At 44.8% G+C, this 24,914-nt stretch overlaps 2 protein-coding genes across 4 annotated transcripts; one reads left to right on the top strand and one right to left on the bottom strand.

Annotated features, from left to right (window-relative positions):
* Window positions 1-223: 223 nt before the first annotated feature.
* Window positions 224-7,853, top strand: LOC311059716 (uncharacterized protein). Of its 2 annotated transcripts, XR_014602192.1 has the most exons (9): window positions 224-475; window positions 1,428-1,616; window positions 2,276-2,665; window positions 2,901-3,253; window positions 3,751-4,138; window positions 4,457-4,567; window positions 5,123-5,239; window positions 6,164-6,364; window positions 6,395-7,853. XR_014602192.1 is itself a non-coding variant. In XM_084077747.1 (8 exons), exons 1-8 carry the CDS (start codon window positions 466-468, stop codon window positions 6,190-6,192), a joined length of 1,587 nt encoding a protein of 528 aa, XP_083933873.1. In that variant the 5' UTR covers window positions 224-465; the 3' UTR covers window positions 6,193-7,853. The 2 variants fall into 2 exon arrangements, 1 of the variants encoding a protein (XP_083933873.1); XM_084077747.1 differs by having other exon boundaries at window positions 6,164-7,853.
* A 279-nt stretch (window positions 7,854-8,132) lies between these two features.
* bicral (BICRA like chromatin remodeling complex associated protein) lies at window positions 8,133-23,912 on the bottom strand. Of its 2 annotated transcripts, XR_014602191.1 has the most exons (14): window positions 23,875-23,912; window positions 21,067-21,115; window positions 20,716-20,761; window positions 20,068-20,116; window positions 19,784-19,849; window positions 17,569-18,936; window positions 17,047-17,113; window positions 16,893-16,942; window positions 16,713-16,762; window positions 16,151-16,296; window positions 15,349-15,443; window positions 13,606-13,708; window positions 10,076-12,910; window positions 8,133-10,012 (listed from the first exon to the last, which is right to left on the bottom strand). XR_014602191.1 is itself a non-coding variant. In XM_084077740.1 (13 exons), the coding sequence occupies exons 3-13, from the start codon at window positions 20,754-20,756 to the stop codon at window positions 12,390-12,392; spliced, it is 2,556 nt and encodes an 851-aa protein (XP_083933866.1). In that variant the 5' UTR covers window positions 20,757-20,761; window positions 21,067-21,115; window positions 23,875-23,912; the 3' UTR covers window positions 8,133-12,389. The 2 variants fall into 2 exon arrangements, 1 of the variants encoding a protein (XP_083933866.1); XM_084077740.1 differs by having other exon boundaries at window positions 8,133-12,910.
* Between the last annotated feature and the right edge of the window lie 1,002 nt (window positions 23,913-24,914).

Genomic DNA, 24,914 nt, shown 5'->3' with positions numbered 1-24,914 from the left:
GTGACGACACTAATGTTGACTCGCTTCGTAAGAACGGAACGCGGAATTGCTCTGTCTCTCAATACAGAAGTTCCAATGTTTGGAACTACTTGTCGCGTAGTTACGACCTTACGACAGGACTGCTTGTCGTGTCGTAGCCGTTATATTATACCTCAATGGTCGTAGCTCTCTCTACGGGTCTGGGTAGAACGTGCTGACGACAGACGTAATGAAGATCATAACAAACAAGCATGAAAGTTACATGAATGAATGTTGTATTGTATTATAGACACTTTTAACTTATTTAAAGGTAATAAACAGCCGTATTTATCCGATACTTTAGACGTTTAGATATCATTGAAACCAAACAGGACGGTATGTGTGTTCATGGTGTTGAATATGAACGGCTTAGTGAGTGTTTAGTTTTCAAAGTTATAGAACATCGTGTCCTGGATCTGATTGGTTGATTCACACACAGTGTGTGAGATGAGCTCAGGTAAGAGTTATAGTGTCACTAATAATAAATACTTATATATTATAAAATGCATTGTGATCATATATTATACTTATTACTCATTCACTGTCTGCCCTTCAGTTGTCCTTTTGCATCAGACTGTGATATGCTTGTGGAATCTGTAAGTCAGGGGTCTTCAACGTTTTCAGGCCAAGGACCCCCTAGCTGAGAGAGAGATGAAGCAGGGACCCCCTCTATATTGTATAAAATGGTGTTTCAGATAAACTTTTTTTTCTTTTTTTACTTTGTCTGCTCTTTTTTCCCTCTACACCTATATACCTCTTTGCCTCTTTTTGGCTAAAGTTCTCCTCAGAAAAAGGATGCTAGGGTTCAAGGTAATGTAAAAAAGTAAGGTAAAGTTTAAAAAAAATCATATCACACAAAGATTTGGCGGACCCCCTATAGTAGCTCTGGGGACCCCCTAGGGGTCCTGGACCCCCTGTTGAAGACCCCTGCTGTAAGGTGTTCACATCATGGTCACATCTCAGTGCTTTATGATGAGAGGGAAAATATGAACTTCTGTCATATTTCTCCCCACTACATATTGTATAAAATTGTGTTTTAGATTAAACTTTTCTTGTTTACTTCGTCTGCTCTTTTTTTCCCTCTACACCTATACCTCTTTGCCAAAAATAGCCGATCTACAAGCTCACAACGCCTCGCAGCGCGAGGCGTTGTGAGCTTGTAGATCTGCTATTTTTGGCTAAAGTTCTCCTCATAAAAAAGGGATGCTAGGTTTTCAAGTGGTTAAGGTAAAACAAATAATCATATCACACAAAGATTTGGCGGACCCCCTGTAGTAACTCTGAGGACCCCCCAGGGGTCCCGGACCCCCTGTTGAAGACCCCTGCACTAGTATTAATGTTATGACTCATTAAGTCTCTGTTGAGTGGGAGAGAGTTTGACTTTGTTTTTTTCCGTTTCCGTTCCGCAGAGGTTTGTCCGTTCTGTGGGAAGCCTTTCAAGAGGCTTAAAGCCCACCTGCCCCACTGCAAGGCCAAGAAGGAACCCCCCACCCACACCCGCCACCCAAAACACCCCCCCTCTGATGATGACGGCGTGGAACCTTCAACTTCCACATTAACCACAGGCACAGCAGCGTCGCCTCAGAAAACTCCAGCAAGTAAGAAAAACCTCTCATCATGTCCTCATGGACGAGTAGGCCTGTCACAATAATGCCTAACCGCATTGATTTGAGCGATGCGTTGTAAGCTTGTAGATCTGCTATTTCCGCTATTTTTACTATAATGTGAAAGTATAAAAAATATTAAATATGTCAGTAGATTTCTTTGTATATTTAAAGGGATAGTTCACCCAAACAATATTTTTTTTTCCTATCGATTAGTCACCCCATGGAGACTTAAATTCATGGATATTCTTTTGTTTTTGTCTCATTCCTAAACCAATAAATTGCGGACCGGTAGGCAGCGGTTCCGGTAGGAGACACAAAGGAGACTCTTTGTGTCTCCTACTGGAACCCGCTGCCGGTCATCAAATTACTGGCTTAGGAATGTGACAAAAAATATCCATGAATTCAAGTCTCCATGAGGTGACTAATCAATAGAAAAAAAGTAATTGTTTGGGTGAACTATCCCTTCAAGATATTGTTCATATCTGACCTGTGTAATTCTCTATTACAAAGCGTAAAAGGAAAACAGAGATTTAATTTGTATTCACGTGTATTCATGTTCCAATATTCAATGCCAAAAACACTATTAAGTCGTTAATTGAAATTATTTGCATGACAATTCATTGTCAACTTAAATTGTGTCATCATGACAGTCCTATCGACACGTCCAGGAATGAAGAAGAGCAAAGCCTCAGTTCCATCAACGTCTTCCTCCATGATGAAGCCAACAGACACTGAGATTACATCATCATCCTCCGTGTCAACAAAGAAGAAGAAACGGAAGCTGATGGATGAAATTAAGTCCTCCTCCAGCTCCATCTCTCCCTCTCCTCCTCCTCCTCTCCCTCCCAGCTACACCCTTTCTAAACCTAAAAAGAAGAGTCTTCGTGCTCTCATGGAGGCTTCCAGGTCCGCTGCGGTTCTGTCAGAACCACAGGGAGGAAGCTCATCTACCTCACTGGACCTGCTGTCTGTCTCCTCCTCAGACACACAGACCTCCTCAACATCCCTGCTCTTAGAGAGACAGCTTACACCACAACAAGGTTATTATTATGAATTATTTTAATGTTAGTGTCAGTTGTACATTGTAATGGGGTAGTTAGTTAGGCGAGCTTTAAAAAGCAAAAGACAGTTTGTTTTAGGTTTTGTTTTGTAAAGCCTCATTTTTGTTTTTATTTCAGTCAACTGAAATGTTTTTGTCTATTCTTGTTTTCATTATTCAGTTAGTTATACTTAACTATAATAACCCTGTACCCCACCTCCCTCTCATCCCCACAGACACCAAACCTAAAGGCATCTCTAAGAAGAACAGTCAACTACCAGAGAAAACGCCCAAAGCCTCTGGGAGGACCTCTGTGGAGGACAGGGAGGTACAGATAGTGGGTGGCGTGGTCAAGCTCGTGTCCAGGGAGGACGAGGGACCAAAGGGACCAAACACACCGGAGAACAAGCTGTCAGTAGATGCTGAGGACACCACACAGAGCAGAATCACTCTTCAGGGCGTTAAGGCCGCTTCAGGACGCTCCAACACCACCAGCAGCATACTGGAGCAGGTCCAAGCTTCAGTGTTGACCGCTGACACCAGAACCAAAGGACCCGTCACCGTGGAAGCCGTCCAGTCCAATCCAGGGGTCAGTAGGCCTGTCTCAATTATTACATGATCGTCTAATCGCAATTATTTGAGATAATCGCAATTATTTTTGCATAATCGTCATAATTGTTTCCATGTTGAAAAATGTTCACACCTTTTCAACTATTTAAAAAAAGCAGAAATAGCAGATCTACAAGCTTGCAATGCATCACTTCATGACACGTTGTCAGCTTGTAGATCTGCTATTTCTACTATTTTTACATGTATAAAAGTATTAAATATGTCAATATCTGATATACTGAAATATGCAAAATGTCTTTGCATATTTCAGTTATTTGTCATATCTGCTCTGTGCATGTTTTTTTATTACAAAGCCTAAAAGGCTTCATATGTTCCAATGTTAAACGGCCAAACACAATTAAATCGTTAATCGCATTTATTTTATGACAATTAATTGCCAACTTGAATTTGTAATGGTGACAGCCCTATAATTACCCGGACGCTAACCGACTGTTTTTACCTGTTGTTCGGTCACAGCAGTTCTCCGACACTGTCTCTGAAGCTCAGGAGCCTGCGCCGGTCAGCAGACAGAGTCCTGAAGGCCGTACCGCCAAGTCCACATCTTCATCTTCATCTTCAGGCTCATGGCAGCATGGACCCAGCTCCATACTGCCTCCTGTACCCATCATCCCTACAGTCATATTTAAAGAAGGGCCAAACTTGAGCCGTAACCAGGTGGGACCGTTCTCACCCCCTGTCAGTCAGCTTGCAGAAGGAGGGGCTTCACCTGGCGCCCCTCCCTCCTCTTCTCCCCTCCCCCGACCCCCCGCTCCGCCTGTGACCTCCAGACCCAGAGAGGCTCTGATGACGGTGAACCCACTGCTCCGGGTCAAGAAAGCGGACGTCGTCGTGAACAGAATCGGGGGTCTGTATTTAATCACGTCTTAAAACCCTTTGTCTTACAATAGAAAAAAATGCTGATCTGCTAGCTTGCAACGCTTGTAGATGCCAAATGTTAGCCAATTTCTGCCCAGTGTTTGCCTATTTCCACAGAATACTTGCTGGTTTTCACTGAATGTTCACTGATTATGACATGCCTAGAATAGGGACACTTGTGTGTGTGTGTGTGTGTGTGTGTGTGTGTGTGTGTGTGTGTGTGTGTGTGTGTGTGTGTGTGAATAACTTTATTATCCATACAAATAGTCATTAGCATATCTAATGCATACGTACTGTGCCTTGGCAGGTGTCTTGGCAGAGCGACGTCTTGCCCAGGTCAAACTGAGTGAAGTCCCCGCCTGGCTGGCCCTCAAGACCCCCAGCCACCCTGCTGAGGTGGTGGACATGCTGCGCGGAGGTGAGCTCAGCATACTGTAGTGCCATGGTTCTCAAAGTGGGGTCCGGGGACCCCCAGGGGTCCTTGAGGGAGTTCCAGGGGGTCCCCAGCTAAATGATGCATAGTTAGGAACCAAATGGACCCTTATGGGTCTGTAACTCCGAGAGTGTACAAATGGAACCAAATGGACCCTTATGGGTCTGTAACTCCGAGAGTGTACAAATGGAACCAAATGGACCCTTACGGGTCCATTTGGTTCCATTTGTACACTCTCAGAGTTAAATTAACATTGTTTTTACAATATAAATTGCGGTTCCAGAGACATAAATGCCATTAAATGGGGGTCCGCACTGCTATAGAGCCATAAAACTCTTCTCTTATGGGGGTCCCTGGCATATCTTTTCAAATGGGGGTCCGCGGGCTAATAAGTGTCAAGTTGGGGGTCCTTGACATGAAAAAGTTTGAGAACCACTGCTGTAGTGTACATCACACACACTAAACATACTGTATGCTACATGTTTACATAAAATAACACTCGTACAGACTACTCATTGTGATCCTGTTCTCTCTCTCTAGGCTGGCAGTGGTATAACAGGAAGTACATAGATGTGAGGAGAGGTGGTGTGGGCGGCGTGGCCATGCTGTTAGTAGGATACTGTGCCCTCAGCTACATGTGGAGTTACCCACATATAAGTAAGTATGTGTGTGTGTGTGTGTGTGTGTGTGTGTGGGGAGGGGGGTAGATTAGGGAGAGAGAAAATGTGTGTTTAAGGTGTGCAGGAGTCCAGCCATCTAGGGTCTGTCTGTGTGTCTGGAGAAAAACTGATCAATTCATTAATCGATGTCAAACACGGCACGCATATCGCCGAGGACCCAGTGGAGTGCCAGTGTGAAGTCGGTCGGATCAGAGATTTAAAAACTATCTATACATCTCTTGTCTGTCTGTCTGTCTGTCTGTCTGTCCCTTGTATGCCCATATATGGAGATACCTTATGTGATCAATATGATTTCACAGTACTGACGACATACACTGGCCTGGGTACAACGGGAATTGTGTAACCAAAAGGGCTGCATGCGTTCTGAATGCCCACACTAGGTTTATAATGGCAGTGCACAGGGCTCTGATCAGGCTGAAACCGTTGCCCAAATTTGGACTCATACGTCATAGATGTCTGATGTCACAGGCTGGTCACATGAAGTCCAGAGATCCGCTTTGGAGCCACTCCGTTCCCAATTTATTTTAAATGACAGAAACTGTTAAATTCAACAGATACATTCTACCACTGTTTGACGCAAGTCGAAGCGTCAGTCACCCCTGCAAAATAGTAAATACGTGCAGATCAGTCGAGTGCTAGCCTCGCAATATCACTGAGGGCAACTTCTTTTGCAATGGCAGATTCGTCTGGAACCAGGCTAGTCGACTGCTCCATTATTATTTGGGTAGTCTCTCCTTCAGTGCCCGGGTATAATTCTCTCTGATTCAAGTTGTCCCTGTCGAGCACACAGACGAGCCCCTTCTACCTTCAACTGGCTGAAGAAGCGCGTTGGACCTTTCTTTGTACCTTTTTTCTACCACCATTTTACTATTTGTAATTGGTGTGTTTTTATGTGTTGCAGAGCGAGACCGCTGGAGGAAGTACCACTAGAGAAGACTAAACATCTGAGGACATTCAAAAGGTTTGCATGCAGGTGTTGTTGTCAGCACATTCAGAGCCAGTTGACTTACTGCCACCATTTTGTCTGGAATGCCATTGTAATTTAAATAAATGGGGGAATGATAGCGATTTATCTCAACATTGCATGTAAGCCATCCATCCCGTTTATTGTTGCAGTCAGTGATGGAAAAAGTATTCACATTTCTTACTTCAGTAAAAGTATCAATACTGCAATATAGAAATACTCTGTTACAAATGAAAGTCCCGAATAAAAAATTGTTTGAAAATAGCAGATCTACAAGGCGTCACAATGCGACACGTTGTGAGCTTGTAGATATTCGGCTATTTTCAAATAGCCGAGGTATAAAATAGGGCTAAAGTGGTTAATGTAGGCTTTATAATATTATAATTTATATGTGCAAAGTAACTAGTAACTAAAGTTTTCAAATAAGTGTTATGATGCAAGGTGATACACGCAGTAGTGCTTTCATAGCACTGATTATTCAATAATTAGTTAATCTTGCATTCCCCCTCCACAGCTTAGACCTGCATACAGTAAATCCTCTACAGCGAACGGTCAGCCATTCTAATAAGACACACTGTGGTGACACTAGCATATCATCGCTTGTATCTCCAAAAGAGATACTTTTCAAGAAATAGAAAAAAAGAAACTGTGTTCTTATGGAAAATAGCAGCTCTACAAGCTAAACATTTGTCACAATGAGACTAGTTGTGAGCTTGTAGATCAGCTATTTTCGCTACTTTTGTGCGACATTCTTGTGTGACGAAAAAAAACGTAAAAAGTTTAAATATGGTGTTCTCTTCAAGGTTTCTGCCTGACAACAACCATGTGCAAATGAAGTGGGTTTGGCGAGATAGAATGTGAAGCATGTTCAACAAACCTTATTCTGTTTTATGTGTCTGCGCACCAAATACACTGTTTTATTTATGTTATGTTGACTCTAAAAAGGGAAGTTTACACCCGTGCAAGCTCTGGAATAGTTATTTTATATTAGTTCCATATTATATTGCTTTCTTTCTTTGTTAAGAAGTAGGTTTGAACTTGTGGGTCCTGTGTGTACTACTGTGGTGTGGACATATGTGGCGCCACTAGGTGTCACTGTCTGATCACATCAGTTTAAACAAGAGTTCTTGTTTTGTATGGAGGCATTAGAGAGCTGGTGTCCAGTGTTGGAAAAAGTACTCGGTTGCTTTACTTAAGTAAAAGTATCAATACTGCAATGCAGAAATGCCCCGTTAACAAGTAAAAGTCTGGAATTCAAAATTTACTTGAGTAAAAGTACAAGGGTATTGGCATCAAAATGTACTTAAAGTACCATAAGTAAAAGTAGTCATTATGCAGAATGCCATTTCAAGTTTTCAAATGTATAAAAATCTTTTGAAAATAGCAGCTAGCCGAAATGTATACAGAGCTGAAGTGGTTTATGTTTTGTAATAATAATCAAACTCTACAATGTAACTAAAGGTTTTCAAATAACCTTTGTGGAGTAAAAGTACAATAATTGGATCCGAGATATAGTGGAGTAGAAGTAAAAGTATTGGAAATACTAGTAAAGTACAAATACCTCAAAATTGTACAGTACTTACGTAAATGTACTTAGTTACTTTCCACCACTGCTAGTATCCAATCACATTTTTGCATCCCGTGTGAATGCGGAGCGAGTCACATGATGTTATTGTGCATGCATTTGAACACCAACAGAATAAGAATGGACAGGCACTGAAAAACGGTCCTTCAACCGCACTGGACCAAGTGTGTGATTGTATTCAAAAAATGAATTTATTATTTACTTTCTTTGCTGCTGTAGTGAACGACACACATTAGCTACAAATGAAGAACTGACAGTATTTCTTTCCAACGCCACTTTTTTTTGCCAACATAATAAAAAATAACTTCCCATTTTCTGGTGTTTGTTTTTTTTGTTTTTGTTTTGTTTTTTTCTTACAATATTTTTCTCCTTACAAAAATTATAAATATCTTGTGTTTTCACTTTTCATTATTTCTTCCATACAAAACAAACTATACAAATCAAGTGAAGACGTACTAAAACATGAACTCAACAAGTGAAAACAGGAGCAGAAATGTAAAAATCAAAAAATCTCAACTGAGGAACAAAGAGAATAAAAACTGTAAATTATCGGGGCCTCAGACAAACCCCTGTACGCACAAAACAACAACACACCGGTTCGCCAAAAACACCTTCCACACGCCTGCTTTGTGCAAGTGTGAAAACAAACGCCTTAAAAACTATGTGTTACAAGCTCTGGAGACGCCATTTAAAGCCTATTTCTTGTCAATGATTCACGATATGCAACAAAACCGTTGCAGAGAAAAATCCCAGCGGTCTGAATCGCCCCGTTGCAGGTCGGTGCAGTTTTGAGATTTATTTTGTAAGCGGTTGAAAGTTGCATTGAGAATAAAATGGTTGTGGACTAGCCTTAATCCATTCAAACCGGGAATGCATCTCTTGTCATTTTTCGATTTCTTTGGGATATTCAAAAATAGCAGATCTACAATGCACTATGAGCTGGTAGATCTGCTATTTTTGAAGAGAATGTGTGCAAATCTTTGAATATATATATAATTTTAAAGCGAACATTTGTAACTGAATTCTTTGCTTCTGGGAGGTCCTGGAACAAAATATTTAGCTTTAAAAAAATGTATATTCAAAGATTTGTACGCATTTTCCACTATTTTTCACAAAATAGCAGATCTACAAGCTCATAGTGCGGCAGTCGGTGCCGCGCTATGAGCTTGTATATCTGCTATTTTTTGCATAGCCAAATAAATCTTACAATGATACAGATGCGTTCCCGGTCGCAATGGGTTGAAGCAGTGAATCTAGCGCAAAGTGCAGTGGTTCTCAAAACTTTCAAGGACCCCCCCAGCATGGCTTGCATTTAGGCGATAAACCCGACATAACTCCCGACAGTGTACAAATTGAACCAAATGGACCCTTATTTGTACACTCTCGGAAGTAACAGACCTGCAAAGTGTCCCATTTAATTCCTAACGAGCAATAATTTAAGCTGGGGGAACCACTGTTCTACGCGAGTAAAAAAAAAAGATGCATGATATGCTTTGGACAGGCGTTGTGCTCAGGTGTGCTGTGTGTGTGTGTACATAGAAGGTTTTGTCGTTTAAAAGCTGAGGCTGAGCTACAGGCAGGATGCGGTGGCCACTGGCATGATTTAAACACACAAAAACAAACAAACGTGTTCTCTCTCTCTCTCTCTCTCCCTCCTATACAAGGCCTTTAGTCTGCTCCCGTAACCTGATAAAGAGAGCATCATATGTCACCACAAACATACACATTTATAGACAGAGAAGAGCTGGCATGTCCAGAACCAACACCCACAGCGGAATTCCAACCACTTAAGAAGCCCTGTATGTCGTCCACAAAATATCCCCAAGCTCCACGAGTCACGATGCGACACGTTGAGCTTGTAGATATGTGCTATCTTCACGATTTTCACCTGTATTGACATGATATCTACTGTAGTGAGTCCTGTGATGCAGTGGTTCTCAAACTTTTTCACGTCAAGGACCCCTCAAAATGATATGTATTTGGGCCACGAACCCCCATCTCAAAGATGTTTTGTTCCAGGGACCCCGCAAAGAAGCAAAGATTTGAGTTACAAATGTTCTGCTTTAAAAATATATATATTCAAAAATCATTCTAAAATGATTGTGACGCCTTATTAATTTTTTTTTTCTGGGGACCCCCTGGTAGCCCCCGAAGGACCCCACTTTGAGAACCACTGCTGTGATGGACCCGGGGGAAATTTCCTTTGCGTTCCTGTCAGGAAAACCCACATTGGGAAACGGGAACTCAGAGCTTTCAGGTGCCACACTTTGCACCTTATTTCATGGTAAACATTCCGGACGCCAGCACACAGATGACATTGGTTCTGGACAGAGCTACTCCCTGCTATTAAGTTTTGGTTTGAGCTGCAGAGAGGGAAGGAAGGAGGGCAGAGTGAGTAGTGTGGATATATAGATCACTCGGACAAGAGGACATGGAATTGACAAAAACATTTGAAACACGATTAAATGTTTGATCATTTGGTCTAAAGTAGGGCTGCAAATATCGATAATTCTTCTTATCGATTATTTATATCGATTGCTTTTTCGGTTTTGATATATATTTTTATCAATTAACCACTTGCGTGTTATTTTATACATTGTCGTACAACGTCATGCATAGTGAAAAATAACCGATTTCGAAAATATTTTCGCCTATAATAACCATGGCCAAAATGGGGATTGATTATCTTAGTAAATTATCGATTATCGATATATTTTTTTTACAATTGAATAAATCGATCAGTTCGATTAACCGTTGCATCCCTAGTCCAAAACGACCACGATCAAACATCACAAGTGAGAACACACACACACACACACACACATTTACACGTGGGTACGTGCATGCAGATTAAAACATGGCACACACCGGTACACATTATGAGGGGTAATAATGCGTAAATGATACGTAGCTATGCAGAAGGCAGACAGGTATAAGTGATGATGACACTCCCAGGGTTTGGTATCGTCTTACCACGGTCACCAAGCTGGGTACAACAACAACATCACTAGTAACAAAGTAACAAAACATAAAAAAAAAAACTACTACTCTTAAATGTCATTTCTAACAAAATGAAGAATTAAAATAATCTAAATAAAAAGATAAACATGTTTTTATAACATATCTTCCCCAATCTGAGGATTTACGTAGCTCCCCTGACACAAACACACGCTGTGTGTGTGTGTGTGTGTGTGTGTGTGTGTGTGTGTGTGTGTGTGTGTGTGTGTGTGTGCGCGAGTGTGTTCCTGACAAATGCCACATTTGGGGACAAAACTGTCCAAAAATGTGGTCTGTGTATGGAATATTGTCAAATTGTGGATAGAATCGTTGTCCCCAATTGGATTTTTACTGAGGTTGGGGTAAGGACATATGGAATGAATCTAAGTCAATGCAATATGCGTGTGTGTGTGTGTGTGTGTGTGTGTGTGTGTGTGTGTGTGTGTGTGTGTGTGTGTGTGCGTGTGCATGTAAGAGATTTGTCCTGTGTTTGTGTGTAGGGGCTCACATACCTTTAAGGTACAAAGGAAAAAAATGCCAAATAAAATATAATGACCGACAGACAGAAATCAATTTTAGAGTACTTTGTGAAACACTACTTACTGTGAGTTCTATTTGTGTCAAACTGGTAGTTATTAGAGGGTGGATAAAAGCAGGTATGTGTTTTTGCTGTGAGCAGCTGGAGTCACCTGGCGAGAAAATACAGGTTTTGGCTACGTTTCCAGATGAACCCACTACCGACTAACAACCGTTTTATGAGATCATTATGCGTAAACGCACTGATGTTCCTCTGACGCAGTGGTTCTCAAATGTTTTAATGTTTTCAACGAACCACTACTCTAAAACACGCGTCTCTCTATCTTCTAACAGATGGTACCTATTCCAAACGTGTGGCCCAGACGCCTGAGTCTGAGGCCCAACTCTACAAGACAGTGTCTATGTAATGTGTACACCGTGCATGTCTGCAATGCCAGGGTGCACAAACTAAAGGATTTTTGTTTGTTTGAACAAGGCTTCTTCATGTAAACGTTTCAAAAAGGACAACAAAGAATTTCTCAGGCACAGAATCATCAGTTTTTTTTTCTCTTCCCTGTCGTTCAGCATAGATATAGTGAGGACAATCGACTGGCACAAAAAAAAAACGTACGGAAAGGAGGGGGGGGGGGGGAGTAGTCGTAAAAGAGAGGTTAGGTACAAGAATAAGGGCAATCCTTGATATGATCCACATCCCATATACCGCTGCAGTAAAAACCTACTTAAAAAAGGTAACTTTCCATAAAGGTAGCCCCACTACATTGCACACTCCTGATTCTTTTTTCCTTTTTTTGTGGGGGGGGGGGGGGGGGGGGGTTAGAGCGGCACCTTTGAACAAGTCTCTGAAGGAATCTACTTTTCATTTCCCTCACAAACATACCTGCTACGAAAAAGGACCAAAAAAGTATGGCAGAAATCATAGTGACCTTTTTGCCTTCCTGTCTCCACATTAAAAAAAAACTAAAAACAAACAAAAGACACAAAACAAGACAAAACAAATAAACCTCAGGTGGACGTTGTTGGGGGGGGCGGGGAAGGGTCCGGTCCTTAACATTCTAGAATGCTGTTGACCGCCGCCTCCAGAACGGAGTCTGTGTCGGGGGGAGGGGGCGAGGCAAGCTCCGGGGGGTAGTGGGGCTGGGCGGAGGGCGAGGACGAGGACGAGGCCAGGTGCTGCTGGGACTGGGCCTGGTAGTGCATCTGTCCGGCTGCCGGCGCTCCTGTGTACGGCGAGATGTTCCCGTGGTGGTGGGGGTGGTGGTGGGGGTAACCGCTGTTGGCGCTGCCCACTCCGTAGCCCTGCTGCTGCTGCTGAGACCTCTTCAGGTCCAGCACGCTCTTGCTGTCTAAGAGCGGAGGCTGGAGCCCTCCTACATCTCCTCCTCCTGCGTCCCCCCCGCCCCCGCCCCCTCCGGGGTCTCCGTACCCGGGCTGGGGGTCTGTCCTGTAGGGGGGCTCCGTGGAGTCCATGCCTGTCTGTCCTCTCCAGCCGGACAAAGGTGGCGAGGGGAAAGGTTCCGGGGCGGGGCTGTGCTTCACGCCACAGCAGAAGTCCTCCTGGAAGCCGTCTGACAAGACACGAAGAGAGAGAGAGAGAGAGAGGGAGAACACAGTGAATAAGAGGTCCTGAGAAATGTGCTCTGAATATGGATAATGGAGAGGCATATTGTCGATATCAGCCGATACCGCGGGGGTCTATCCCCATTACAATGCTGGGAGATGGAGTGCTGAGGTGGAACGCCACACCTCCCAGTACTTACTGCATGACTTTCCGCACCCAGGCCGTGCTACTCCGTCCTACGCTGAGTTGGCGGTGCCCGGGATCGAACCCATGACCTTGTGGTCCAAAGGGCGAGAGCTCTACCGACTGAGCTACCCAGACACACGTACAGGAATGAATGAATACATTCACATATGGCTTTTTCTGACTAGAAAAAGAACTAAGTGTGCCGATTAACGTATTTCACAGGTTCTGGATTTGTTTCCGTACAATAAGGCTCGGTTTCAGATAAGGTTGTCAGAACCTAATTTGGGCTCTGCTCAGGAGGTGGTACTAACCCACTCGTACGTTACTTTTTTATATATATCGCGAAAACAGCAGATCTACAAGCTCACAAAGCGCTGCGTTTATGAGTTTATGACGGGATGGGTGTGGTTATAATGGAAACAAACTGTAACAGAGAAACCATCACAGAACTCCATGGGTCATGGAAGGTTCTGGGTTTTAACCCTTCGTTGTGGAAAGGAGCCAGTGTTGTCTTACCTGGGTCCACCAGCACCATGCGTCTGTCCTGGGTCAGGTTGGTCCGCTCCTCTTGGTTGAAGGTCCTGTCAATCATCACCATCTCTGATGAGGGACTGGAGCGCTGTAAGAGGGGGCGGGCCTTCAGTTCACCACTTCACCTGTGTGTGTGTGTGTGTGTGTGTGTGTGTGTGTGTGTGTGTGTGTGTGTGTGTGTGTGTGTGTGTGTGTGTGTGTCCTGGGCATGACGTTAAACTGCCCCGTTGTAACTACCACCGTTAATGTAGTAGGTGCAGATTTAAGATGCATTCGCAACTTCTGTGGGCTGTGTGCTTCATTGAGATCGCAAGCTTACAAGAAGGTGCTGCTCACTGATGGAGTATATATACCGACAGCCCACGCTGCCTGGCGTCCTTCCCGTGAGCAGACGGTGTAACCACCACCCGGCGGCGGATAAAGATCCGGCCGGCCTTCTAGCGGTGTGTCCGCCAGCTGCGGAACAACAATGGGTGGACAGACGTTCGGGCTCGTGGGAGCAGCTACGGAGAGCGTTTTGACACTGAACCTTTGTTTCCTCTGGTGATCCAGCCTGGGATACTATGCCCGCGGACTGTTTGTTAGAGGGGGGTTTCGACAACTTGGCATGCCCAGAAACGAGGCAGAAGGGCTGGCAGAGGGTTGTGCTGTCTCTGCTATGATTGTCAGCCGCCATGCGGAGACATTGCTGCTTGAGCCCATGGAGGACTGTGTGACATGACATGCTTGTTTGTTGTATCATGAGGACATTATGCCTTGACTTTGTGGATGTGACCTTGCTGAACCATAATATTTGTGTCCTTGTATACATTTCCTTTTGTGTGGACATAAAAAAAGAAGTGTGTGTGTGCGTGAGTGTGCGTGTGTGCGTGTGCGCAGAGACGTGCAGAGAGATTTAGAGAGGCAGGGGCTGGAATTTCAAAAGGGCACATGCACGGGCGCGCGCGTGCATGTGCCCCCCCGAAATTTTGCGGATATTCGTCGGGTTCGGGTACTTTTTTACCCTTTTTTGTTACTTTATTTCGGTTTTAGGGTTAGGTTATAGATATATAATAAAAAAAATTAAAACAACTTTTTTTTATAATTTTTTTATTGGTGGCTTTGGATAAAACATTGGTGGCTATAGCCACCGAAGCCCCCGCCTAACGACACCACTTATTCTTCTGTATAATGAGTACTTTTACTTAAGTAAAGAAATTGAGTACTTTTCCCACCACTGCTGCTGACACAGAGAGAGAGAGCGAGAGAGAGAGAGAGAGAGAGGGAGAGAGAGATATATATAGGCTCCTGCTTGACAAGTAATTTCAAATTAACAGCTATATATTATTTGTTTTGGTCCATACACCTAATCTGTCTCAAACAATTGGTCCGTGTTCTGCGTGCATTCACTGCGTTCAGTTGTGCCCTCAGTTAGGTTTCGATTGTGTATAATATACTTCGTTTGCCGGGCGGTATCGCGCACCCAAAAAATAGCCGATCCACAAGCTCACAATGCCGGGCGTTGCGACGCGTTGTGAGCTTGTAAATCAACTATAATTCTGCGCGAGCACTGCACGGCACGGGGCTCAATTAAGTAAGCTTTACTGCAGGTGCGCGCAGGGGTTTCTACAGTTTACAGTCAGAGGAGACAAGGGCACTTTTTACCGACAGACAAAAGGGCAGGGGCTCAAGCCCCCTTTGATGTCTATGTGTGCACGTGCATGCGTGTGCGTGTGTGTGTGAACCCACCTCAGACTCAACGATCAGCAGTCTCCTGTATTTGTTCACCATGGCCTGTGTTCTCTTTAGCACCTGAGTCGCCACAGACTCAAACTCCTCATCCACTGTCAACAGAAACAAAGACTTTCTCACACAACCCGCAACATTACAGATATACTATACTGTATATAAACTATATGTATATATACTGTATATGAACTATATGTACAGTACATACTGTATATGAACTATAGCTAGAATCTCTGCTCTCTTGCTCAGTTGGAGTTCAAGTGAAATGTAAATGGCATTCACTAATGTCATGGTTTTAGCGGCTTTCCTCAGATCTGACATCATGGAACAGGGTAACACTTTTTACACTTTTTAAGATGTTTATCCAATGCTCAGGCTCACATCGCATCACGTCGTAGATCAGGTATTTTTGAAAATGTTTGAAACATTTTGCCTATAATGACTTGCCATTAAAGTGAAAATAGGAGAGAGGACATGCAACACCGATATGAACCCAGGGTGTTGGTGTTACTTGGGTCAGCCTCTCGGCTCGCTGAGCCAATAATAGGTCAACCCAGACATTACAGTACATGGCATGAGATGGTTTGAAGCACGTCCCTCAGGGAGGAGGCCACGGGGCAGACAGGGGGGTCATATCTCCACACTGGCCTTGGAACGCCCTGGGATCCCCCAGTTAGAAGTAGTTAATGTTGCCCGGGGGAAAGGGAAGTGTGGGATTCTCTGCTGGAACCACTGCCTCTGTGACCCGACACCGGATAAGTGGATAAAGACGGATGGGACGGACGGACGGACGTAATCTTACCCTGAGAGAACTCGTCTGCACTGGGCGGCGCCCCGTGGAACACGTGGTAGGGGAGGAGCCTCAGCAGGGCATCGTCCAATGAGGTGAAGCGTCTGCGGTCTGGACTCAGAACTCCGTCGTGGTCCTTCCGTAGCTGCTGCAGAATCCTGGATGGATGAGGGTTAGGGTTAGGGCTTCAATGTTAGTCTCCACACAAATAAGCAAGACAGGGTCTAATAACGGCATGGCTCCTGGACTTAGCCAGTCTATGAGGTCGGTCAACTATGATGTCCGTCGTCGGTGGCCCAAACAAGTGCACGGTTTCAGTCTGACCCGAGTCCCTTTGACTTCCATAAGCTTAAATGTTTCAAAATATATCAAACGTATGAGAAAAACAATGTGTGGAGTTACTTGCTTGGCCTACTGACAACTTGGACAAGCAATTTGGTATTGATCAATTCACAAGATAAGCCTCAGACAAACAGACAGACACACAGACCCTCTACAGACAGCTAGCCTCCTACAAAGCCATGCCGTAACAAGACGAGTGCAGACAACAGGGGGAGCAGGACAGGTCACTCACATTCCTCCTCTAGTAAGCTGTGGAAGGGCAGGCCTCTTCAGTGTGCTGACCTAAAGCAGGCAAAAACGTAACATTATAGAACTACTATAATGTCATCATACTGTAGTTCACCACAAACACACAACACTTTGGACAAGAAGACAGACAAGGTGTGTCGCTGAGTGAGTGATGTACTTTTACCTGTGAGTTTAGCGTTGAATCTTGGCTGGAAGCTGTCATGGTGTTCACCGCTAAGAGAGACCAAACAGACGATAGGATGGTATTATGCACATTGGGACTAACGGACGAACAGTAGATGATGAAGACGCCACACACAGCGAACAGCGCCACCTACCTGTGTTACCACCATGCAGGTTGACCTGTTGCCCTGGCTGTCGGCTGCCGGCAGGCGATGGAGAATCCTGTAAAAAGGAAGGAAGGAGGTCAGTAAGACGACAAGCGGGATTAAAGAAGAGATATAGACACTTCAAGTGGATAAAACTGACTGTCACTCCTGTGCCTGTGGTTCTCAACCTTTTCAGGCCGGGACCCCCCAAAAGAATCATATTTGAACTGGGGGACCCCCCACCCTGACAAGCACTTGTAATTCTACAAGCTACAAGCTCACAACGCGTCACGTGACTCGCGTTGCCAGGCGTTGTTAGCTTGTAGATCAGCTATTTTCTTATATTATTTGACAATTTGGCCAATGTCTGACCAGTGGTTTGTTGATTACTTTTGATTCAGTAACGGCCTTATTTCTTCTATATTTTTTTAGGTATTCAAAATGTCTTAAAAGTACTTAAATTGTCACTTCACTATCCCCCCCCCCCCCTCCCCTCAAATCATGTGGGGACTCCCCCGGCCACTCCTGTACCTGTCTGTAATCTTGCTGTTCCTGTGTGGCCGAGCCGACAGGCAGAGGCGACAGAGCCGTGCAGTTCTGTGTCTGTGTCACTAGGAGGCGCTGCACGGGGCCAGAGGACGCTTGGCCGCCGCGACCCCCGGCTCCAGCCGTGGCCGGACCCACCAGGGTCAGCCGGCCGGAGGCGGACGACGATGACGACGTCTGTACCGAGGCGGAGGGGGGGTTCGCACCGGGGAAACCCGTCCACGTTTGCGTCACGGCCCCACCCGCCGCCACCTGACCGCCACCCACCACACCTTGGTGGTTAACTATCAGCTGGCCTCCCGGCGTGGCGGTGAAGTTCTGCCCGGCGACAAGCTGCACAGTGTTCTGATTGGTGATGAGGGTGGAGCCGGAGCCGGGGTCGGTGGCGGGGCCGTTTTGGAGGGTAGGGGCGGGAGCTAGCGCCAGAGAACCGGGCAAGAGGAACTGTCCGGGCTGTAGGTTCGTCTGGGCCTGCGTCTGTTGCTGCTGCTGCTGCTGCTGCTGCCCGAGCGGGGAGTGCACGACAATAGAGCCGTTGGCCGTGTACTGTCCCGCGGCCGGGCTAGCGGCGTTGGCTACGGCGTTGGCTATGGTGGTGGACGTGGGCTGAAGGCCCAGGCTGTAGACGGTCTGAGCCCCGCCTTGTTGGAGGGGGGGTTTAGGCTGGATGTGTCTGACGAGAGTCTGGGTCCCGCCGGGTCCTCTCTGGATGATAAAGTTCTGAAGGGGGATGTTCTTTAGCGGTAAGCCCACCTGTCCCTGGGTCGGGGCGAACACCTGGCCCCCCACCGCCCCCACCGTCCCCGCGGGGACGGGCCCGCCGCCGGGCCTGAAGACGATCTGAGGAGTCCTCTCTAGACTGCTCAGGGTCATCACCCCCCCGCCGCCCCCGAACGAGCCCAGGACCTGGATGTGCTGGTGGTGGGACGAGCCGTTGGGCAGCTGGGACACGCCCTGGAGGAACTGACCGGTGGGGAACGCGGCCGTCACGCCCACGCCCCCTCCTCCGTAACCCCCAGAGACCAGCTGGGAGGGTAAGGAGACCTGGGGGGCGGCCTGGGGGAGCGGCGTCTGGGACGCGACAGGCTGGGAGTCCAGCATGGCCTCCTGGGCCAGGGTCTGCTCCGTGATGTCTGCCTCCATGAGGGACTTCTGGAGGATGTCAAAGGGCTGGTCCTCTCCTCCCAGGTCCACCCCCCCTCCGCCCTCCTCCGGGGAGCCCCCCGCCGCCCCCCCCAGCTCGTCCTCGATGAAGGAAAGGCTGCTGGAAAGCTGGAGGCCTGCCCCCGCCGAATCCTCGCCAAATTCACCCATTGTGGAGGAGCCATCTTTGAGGGCCGCATCGGAGCCAGCCTGAATAACAAGGTTTAGGGGGAAGAGGAGAGGAAAAGAAGTTACGTGTAAGAGTGGCAGTGGTGGAAAAAGTACTCAAATTTAATGTTGTACTCATGTAAAAGTATCGCTACTGCAATGTAACAATACTCCATTACAAGTAAAAGTCCGGAATTCAAAATTGACTTGCGTAAAAGTACAAAAGTATTGGCATAAAAATGTACTTAAAGTACCAAAAGTAAAAGCACTCTATGCAGAATGTCCCATTCCACAAGTTTTCAAAAAAACTGGTGACGCATTGTGAGCTTGCAGATCGGCTATTTTCAAATGGCCAAAATATATATAGGGCTGAAGTGGTTACTGTATGTTTTGTAATAATAATCAAAATCTACAAAGTAACTAGTAACTCAAGTTTGGATAGAGTGGATATGCATGTTTAAGTCTTAGATGGTCGACTTAAAAACGAGAGTGCTTAAATATACAATATAATCTGTATCTTTTCCTGCAACTCCAATCCAATAATGAATTTGTCTTTGCTTGGGGCCTTCCTGAATGGTTACCTTGCACATTGCCTAGTAGCATTGTATAGGTCTGTCTGTGTATGTTCAACCACAAAGACTGCAGCCAACAACTCTTAAGCCTCTCGAATGCCCCATGTTCACACACAGACAGAGCCAATCACCATGGTGATATTACTACTTAAGTCACCATAACAGCCTGGGAAAATCCTGCGTTGGGAGCACACAAGCATGATCAGAGAAGAGCCACAGTCAACAAGGACAGAAATCTCTAAACATGGGGGAACCATCTAATCTTATTTGGGGTTGGGTCACGGTGTCTCTGTCAGGGGAGTCATGGGAACGCTTACAGTGTTGCCCGCAAAGAAGGCTCCATCAGACCCATACGCTGCATTTGTCACGTCGTCCTCCCCGATCTGCAGGTATATACAGACAACTTCAATGAGTCAACACAATGTATGATCCTTACAGGAAGCTCTGAATAAACATCTCTCTGCAATTAACTCAAATTAAGCACAACACGGCTAATGCGCTGGCAAACAATCTTTTGTGAACTTCCAACATAACAAAAGGACATGCTACATAAGAGAACATAGATTTTCATTTGAGTTGGTAAAGACAAAGTGACACTCACCGACTTGCTGTTGGAGCCATGGAGATAATCGTTGAGTAGATCTACATCTCTGTACAGAAGACACAAGTGGAGAAAAAAACGTTATCTGACAGAAACTGCATCGATCAACGTTAGGACTGAAAAGACGGGTCACATTATCACACTGTTCATTTGTATCATGTATGAAATTGCAACTGCCTTTTTTTTGTGCACCACACTAATAAGATGACATTTTGATCACAGGTGTGCTATTTCTTACTGAAACTAATGAGTAATTTGCCCCCGAGTTATAATATACGATTAAGGTATATACAGGATTTGAGAAGCGCATTCGTTAAATCAGAGAAACATTGGTTTTATAGGGGCGGCAGTGGCTCAGGGGGAGAGTGGCCGGTAGAGCGGCCGGATGGGAACCACAAGGTTCGATCCCGGGCTCCCCCAGAGTTAATGTTGAAGTGTCCTTGAGCAAGACGCTGAACCCCTAATTGCTCCCAATGAGTAGGTTGGTGCCTTGCACTTGCATGGTTTCCTCCGCCATCGGTGTATGTGAATGGGTGAATGTAATGCACAATCTATGTAAAGTGCTTTGGATAAAAGTGCTATATAAATGCACCATTTATAGTGTTCTTGCGTAGACATAAACAAAATACTTTTATGATTATGCTTTACCCTATAATATCTAGAAGACGGCGGTCGTCCTCATCATCCATGACACCTGAGGAAGAGGAAGATGGGAGGAAACAGAAGGAAGCAGTTAAGAAAATGTACGAGATCTGAAACATGTCCAAACTTAGAATGAAGGTGAGCTATGAACCAGTCGTGCGGTTCCCCCATAATTATGTGAATATTGAACTGCTCCGTCAATAGAAAGATTATTAAGAGTAATTCATTCAGTCTGCAGCGTGGGGGCCTTTGAGATTTAAGACAAATTAACGTGAGGAACGACAGGTCATCTGCATGCCAATCTGAATCTTTAGGTGTGGTGGTTGGTGACCATTCGTGATGTATTAATTCACTCACAGTTTTCGGGCAGGCAGCATGGAACCAGTCATTTAACACCCTTTATTTCCTGTGGTTGGGGGGGGGGGGGTAGAAAGATAGAGCCAGTGAATGTGTGAGAGTGACAGGAGGAGGGAGGGGGGGGGGGCAGTGAAAGGGGGAGAAAGGGTGGGTGGGCATGTGAGGTAGAGAGAGATGTTATGAGCAGGGGTAGGTATTGGTAAGCTCAGTATTGAAGTAATAAGGGCAGTGGAGTGGAGGCCTTATCTCCTCCTACAGACAACCCCCTGCCGTCCTCCACTGCCCCACACATTGGTTCTCTGGCCTGTCAGCTAAGCTCCAGTAGAATGGAGAGATGGGCATTTGGGTGTAAATAACTCCACCCCACACCCCATTTGTCCCTTTAAAAAGATTGTTTGTCGAGTTCCTACAGTTTAAAAGGCGTTGGCTTTGAGTTGTTTCAGCCACTATACCAGATAAAGTATACAGCCATCATGTTCAACACTACAGAGGGGAATGTTGAGTAAATAATCAGGGCAAGTAGATTTATGGTGGTTGGTCGGTGTGTGTCTGACTCTGGAGGAATGCATATTTGGTCAATTGTGTATTTTTAGAGAAGGTTTTGTACCCAGTATTCTGTATACTTTGGCAATACACATATGAAAATATATTCACTATGTAATAATCCCACATGAATACATGTACGTCCTCAAGACATATAGTATTAGACAGAGTAGCCTGTTGTCTCTGTGCTTCATTCCGTGTTAAAAATGCAGCTGCATTGCAACAAAATGTTGCACAAGTCTTTACAAAATGGCTGTTACCCTCCCACTGGCTGTCTTTATGCTACCACACACACAGCCACCATCTTTATTCCAGGGAGAACAAAGAACAAACACGGCCACTGCACTAAACTAACAGAAATACATGAGATTTGTCAATGTTAAAATAGCTATACAAAAAAATGCTTGGGGACAAAGTATTGTTATGACAAATAACCAATAACTAGGTATTTTGTTTTCATTATTTCTAGTTGGGCAGCTATACCACATCCAGACATGATTTGTCTTATTCTTTTTTTTAAAGGGACATGTTGAATTGTGAACAAAACCATGAAGTCATCATCTCCACAAACAAGAACAAACCAAACGCTTAAAAAACAAAGGTTTTATTTCATATGCAAAACAAAGCAACGATTTCATGGTATATTAACTGATACAATATCAATGTAAAAACAAACACCCCCCCTTGACCTTATAATACATAAATATACCAATAATGACTCTGGTCACTGCACTTCATTAGCTTTTAAACAACTCAGAATTCTGTGTTAAATATTTTATATCATGTAGTCTCTCCATTAGATAAGGTGGTGTTGTGTAGGACTATACAGGCTACTGCTCGGACGGTACACCATGTCCTACAGTCAAATCTAAAAGGCATACTTAATACTACAGATGGTTTATTAGTTCTGACTTAGTTTAAATAAGACAGTTACTAAAGAATAAACGTGTTTATAAGCAGAATATAAGCCTCCACACACAGCCTAGCATACATGCTACTACACGACGACATGACAGCCACCATTTCTGGTGGTTTATTGGTTTCACATAAGAGCTCACATAATATACAAGCCCTGCGCATTTTAATCTCCAAAAATAGCCCGTTAATGTAATGTTCACAGAGAGACATCATAATAATAATGTGTGTCCTTCTATCTATCCATCCAGCCCCCCAGAACGTCCTCTGACGTCCTGTTTGTCTCTGTCTGGGGGAGGCTTTCATTTCTCTCTCTTCTCATTTAGCTTCGTCTAACAAAACGTCACATTTCTCTTGTCGTTTTTTAGCTGAACGGTCGCATTTGCTCTTTTCCAACCCGTTCGGACATTCATTCTCTTTTAAACCCCGGGGTTCTATTTATTTCTATTCCCTGGTACTAAAACGGCACGACTCGGAACTCTCCAGTTGTTGTTTTTTTTTAAACGGCGGCCTGGCCTAGTTGTGCGTTTTAAGAGCTGCGTATGTTCGGTCGGTGTTGTTCAAACAACGCTGAAAAACGACGATAATTCGTGTTTCGAGACATTAAAACAAGCAGAAACCGCTCGTGCCCTTTTAAACCGTCGTGTTAAACGACGGCCCCGGCCTACTGCAGCGGTGCCGTTTTCCAGCAGCGCGTGCTGCGTATGTTCAGTTGCGGTCTGTGTTGTTCAAACGACGCTGAAAAAACGACGGTAATTCGTGTCTCGAGGCATAAAATAACCGCTCGTGCCGTTTTATACCGTCGTCTTTTTTTTTAAACGACCGTGTGCCGTGCCGTGCTAATAGCCGCTCGCGCTGCTTGTTGTTTAACTACGACGCCCCGAAACCACGGTCGCATTTCGAGGTGGAAAAACACCGCCGCGTCACCCAGTCCCGTCTCGAGCCATGTATAAATATCGCTCGTGATTAAACGCATTAACATAAAGAGCGGCCAGGAGGAGAGAATACGACGCAATAAAGCCCTTCTTTTAAGTCCTACTCTCACTCCTCTCTTACTTGAAACCCAATATCTCTATTTGGCAACTTTTAATTTGCTCTACTCTCCCCCTCCTTCTTCTCTCTCCTTCTTTCTCCTTCTCCTCCTCCTCCCTGCTGCTGCTGCTTCCCTCTCTCCTCTCTCCCACTCATATTCTTTTCTCTCTCTCTCCTTCAGTCCTGATAGATTTTTCTCTCCTGCTCTAAACTCCTCTTCTTTCCCTCCCTGAAGGGAAGAGGGAGGAAGGAGCTCGTGTGTGTTTTTTCCCTGAAATTTTTATCACAAAATTATAATACACTCAAAGGGAAACTCACCGTCATGAAAAAGCGGTGCCTTGTCAACGGGGTTTCCTCGCCATCGCCGCACGGGTCGGGGTAGTGCGCGAGCCGGCTGCTTGCCGGGCAGCCCGTGTTGCATCCATCCATCCCGCTGTTATTATTACAGCAATAAAACTTTTATTTAAACAACACTGATGTGATCATGAAAGCCACTGGATGTATTAAAATCAAGTTATTATTTTGGAATCATTTAAAAAAAATGAATCAATAGTTTTGTTTACCTTCACGTACAACATTTGTTTTTGTTTTGTTTTTGTTTTTTTCATCACAAACGGTAGGGGGCGGGCCTCCAATCACAGTGCCACACCTTCATGTTGCACAGGTGATTCATAACTATACAATAATAAAAAATAAGTTGTTAGTTATTGACAACATTTATAGTTTATTTTTATTTTATACATTTACACGTTATTTATCCATTTATTACCATTCAATATTCTCTTGTTTTTGTGACAATTTGTCTTACAAATGTGTGGAATCATCATTGTGACATTGGAAAACCTGTCTCTTTCTGTAGCTATAAAACACACACACACACACACACACACACACGCACACACACACACACACACACACACACACACACACACACACACACACACACACACACACACACACACACACACACACAACACACACACACACACACACACACACACACACACACACACACACACACACATTGACTGAATACTGTATTAACAGTTTGCAAATAGTAGCCTACAGTGGTATTATTATACAATAGTGCTAAAAGGATAACACTAAAAACCCCTAAGGGCTTGTTTCCATTGTGGTCCTGTGTATTCAATTCATAGAGAGAGAGAGAGAGAGAGAGAGAGACACGCACATACACACACACACACACACACACACACACACTCACACTCACACTCACACTCACACATACATATGATACATACACACTGGTCTAGACAGCATTTATTCTCATTTTTATTTCTAACATGAAGTGATAACATGATGTGCATGTACACACACACACACACACACACACACAC

Source organism: Gymnoscopelus microlampas, assembly GCF_963454915.1.
Source record: "Gymnoscopelus microlampas genome assembly, chromosome: 14".
Taxonomy (NCBI): domain Eukaryota; kingdom Metazoa; phylum Chordata; class Actinopteri; order Myctophiformes; family Myctophidae; genus Gymnoscopelus; species Gymnoscopelus microlampas.
Note: the sequence above shows the minus strand (reverse complement) of the source record. Positions and strands in the feature narration are given on the sequence as shown.

What these genes read in the sequence shown, in the direction of transcription:
- bicral (XM_084077740.1), bottom strand. Translation starts at nt 20,756, where the DNA reads ATGGATGATGAGGACGACCGCCGTCTTCTAGATATTATAGG. An exon ending in CCTTCTTTGCGGGCAACACT is followed by an intron (nt 18,937 to 19,783) that starts GTAAGCGTTCCC and finishes CTTGTTATTCAG; the next exon opens with GCTGGCTCCGATGCGGCCCT. An exon ending in CAGCTTACTAGAGGAGGAAT is followed by an intron (nt 16,297 to 16,712) that starts GTGAGTGACCTG and finishes TCATCCATCCAG; the next exon opens with GATTCTGCAGCAGCTACGGA.
- LOC311059716 (XM_084077747.1), top strand. An exon ending in GGTGGACATGCTGCGCGGAG is followed by an intron (nt 4,568 to 5,122) that starts GTGAGCTCAGCA and finishes CTCTCTCTCTAG; the next exon opens with GCTGGCAGTGGTATAACAGG. An exon ending in GTGGAGTTACCCACATATAA is followed by an intron (nt 5,240 to 6,163) that starts GTAAGTATGTGT and finishes TATGTGTTGCAG; the next exon opens with AGCGAGACCGCTGGAGGAAG.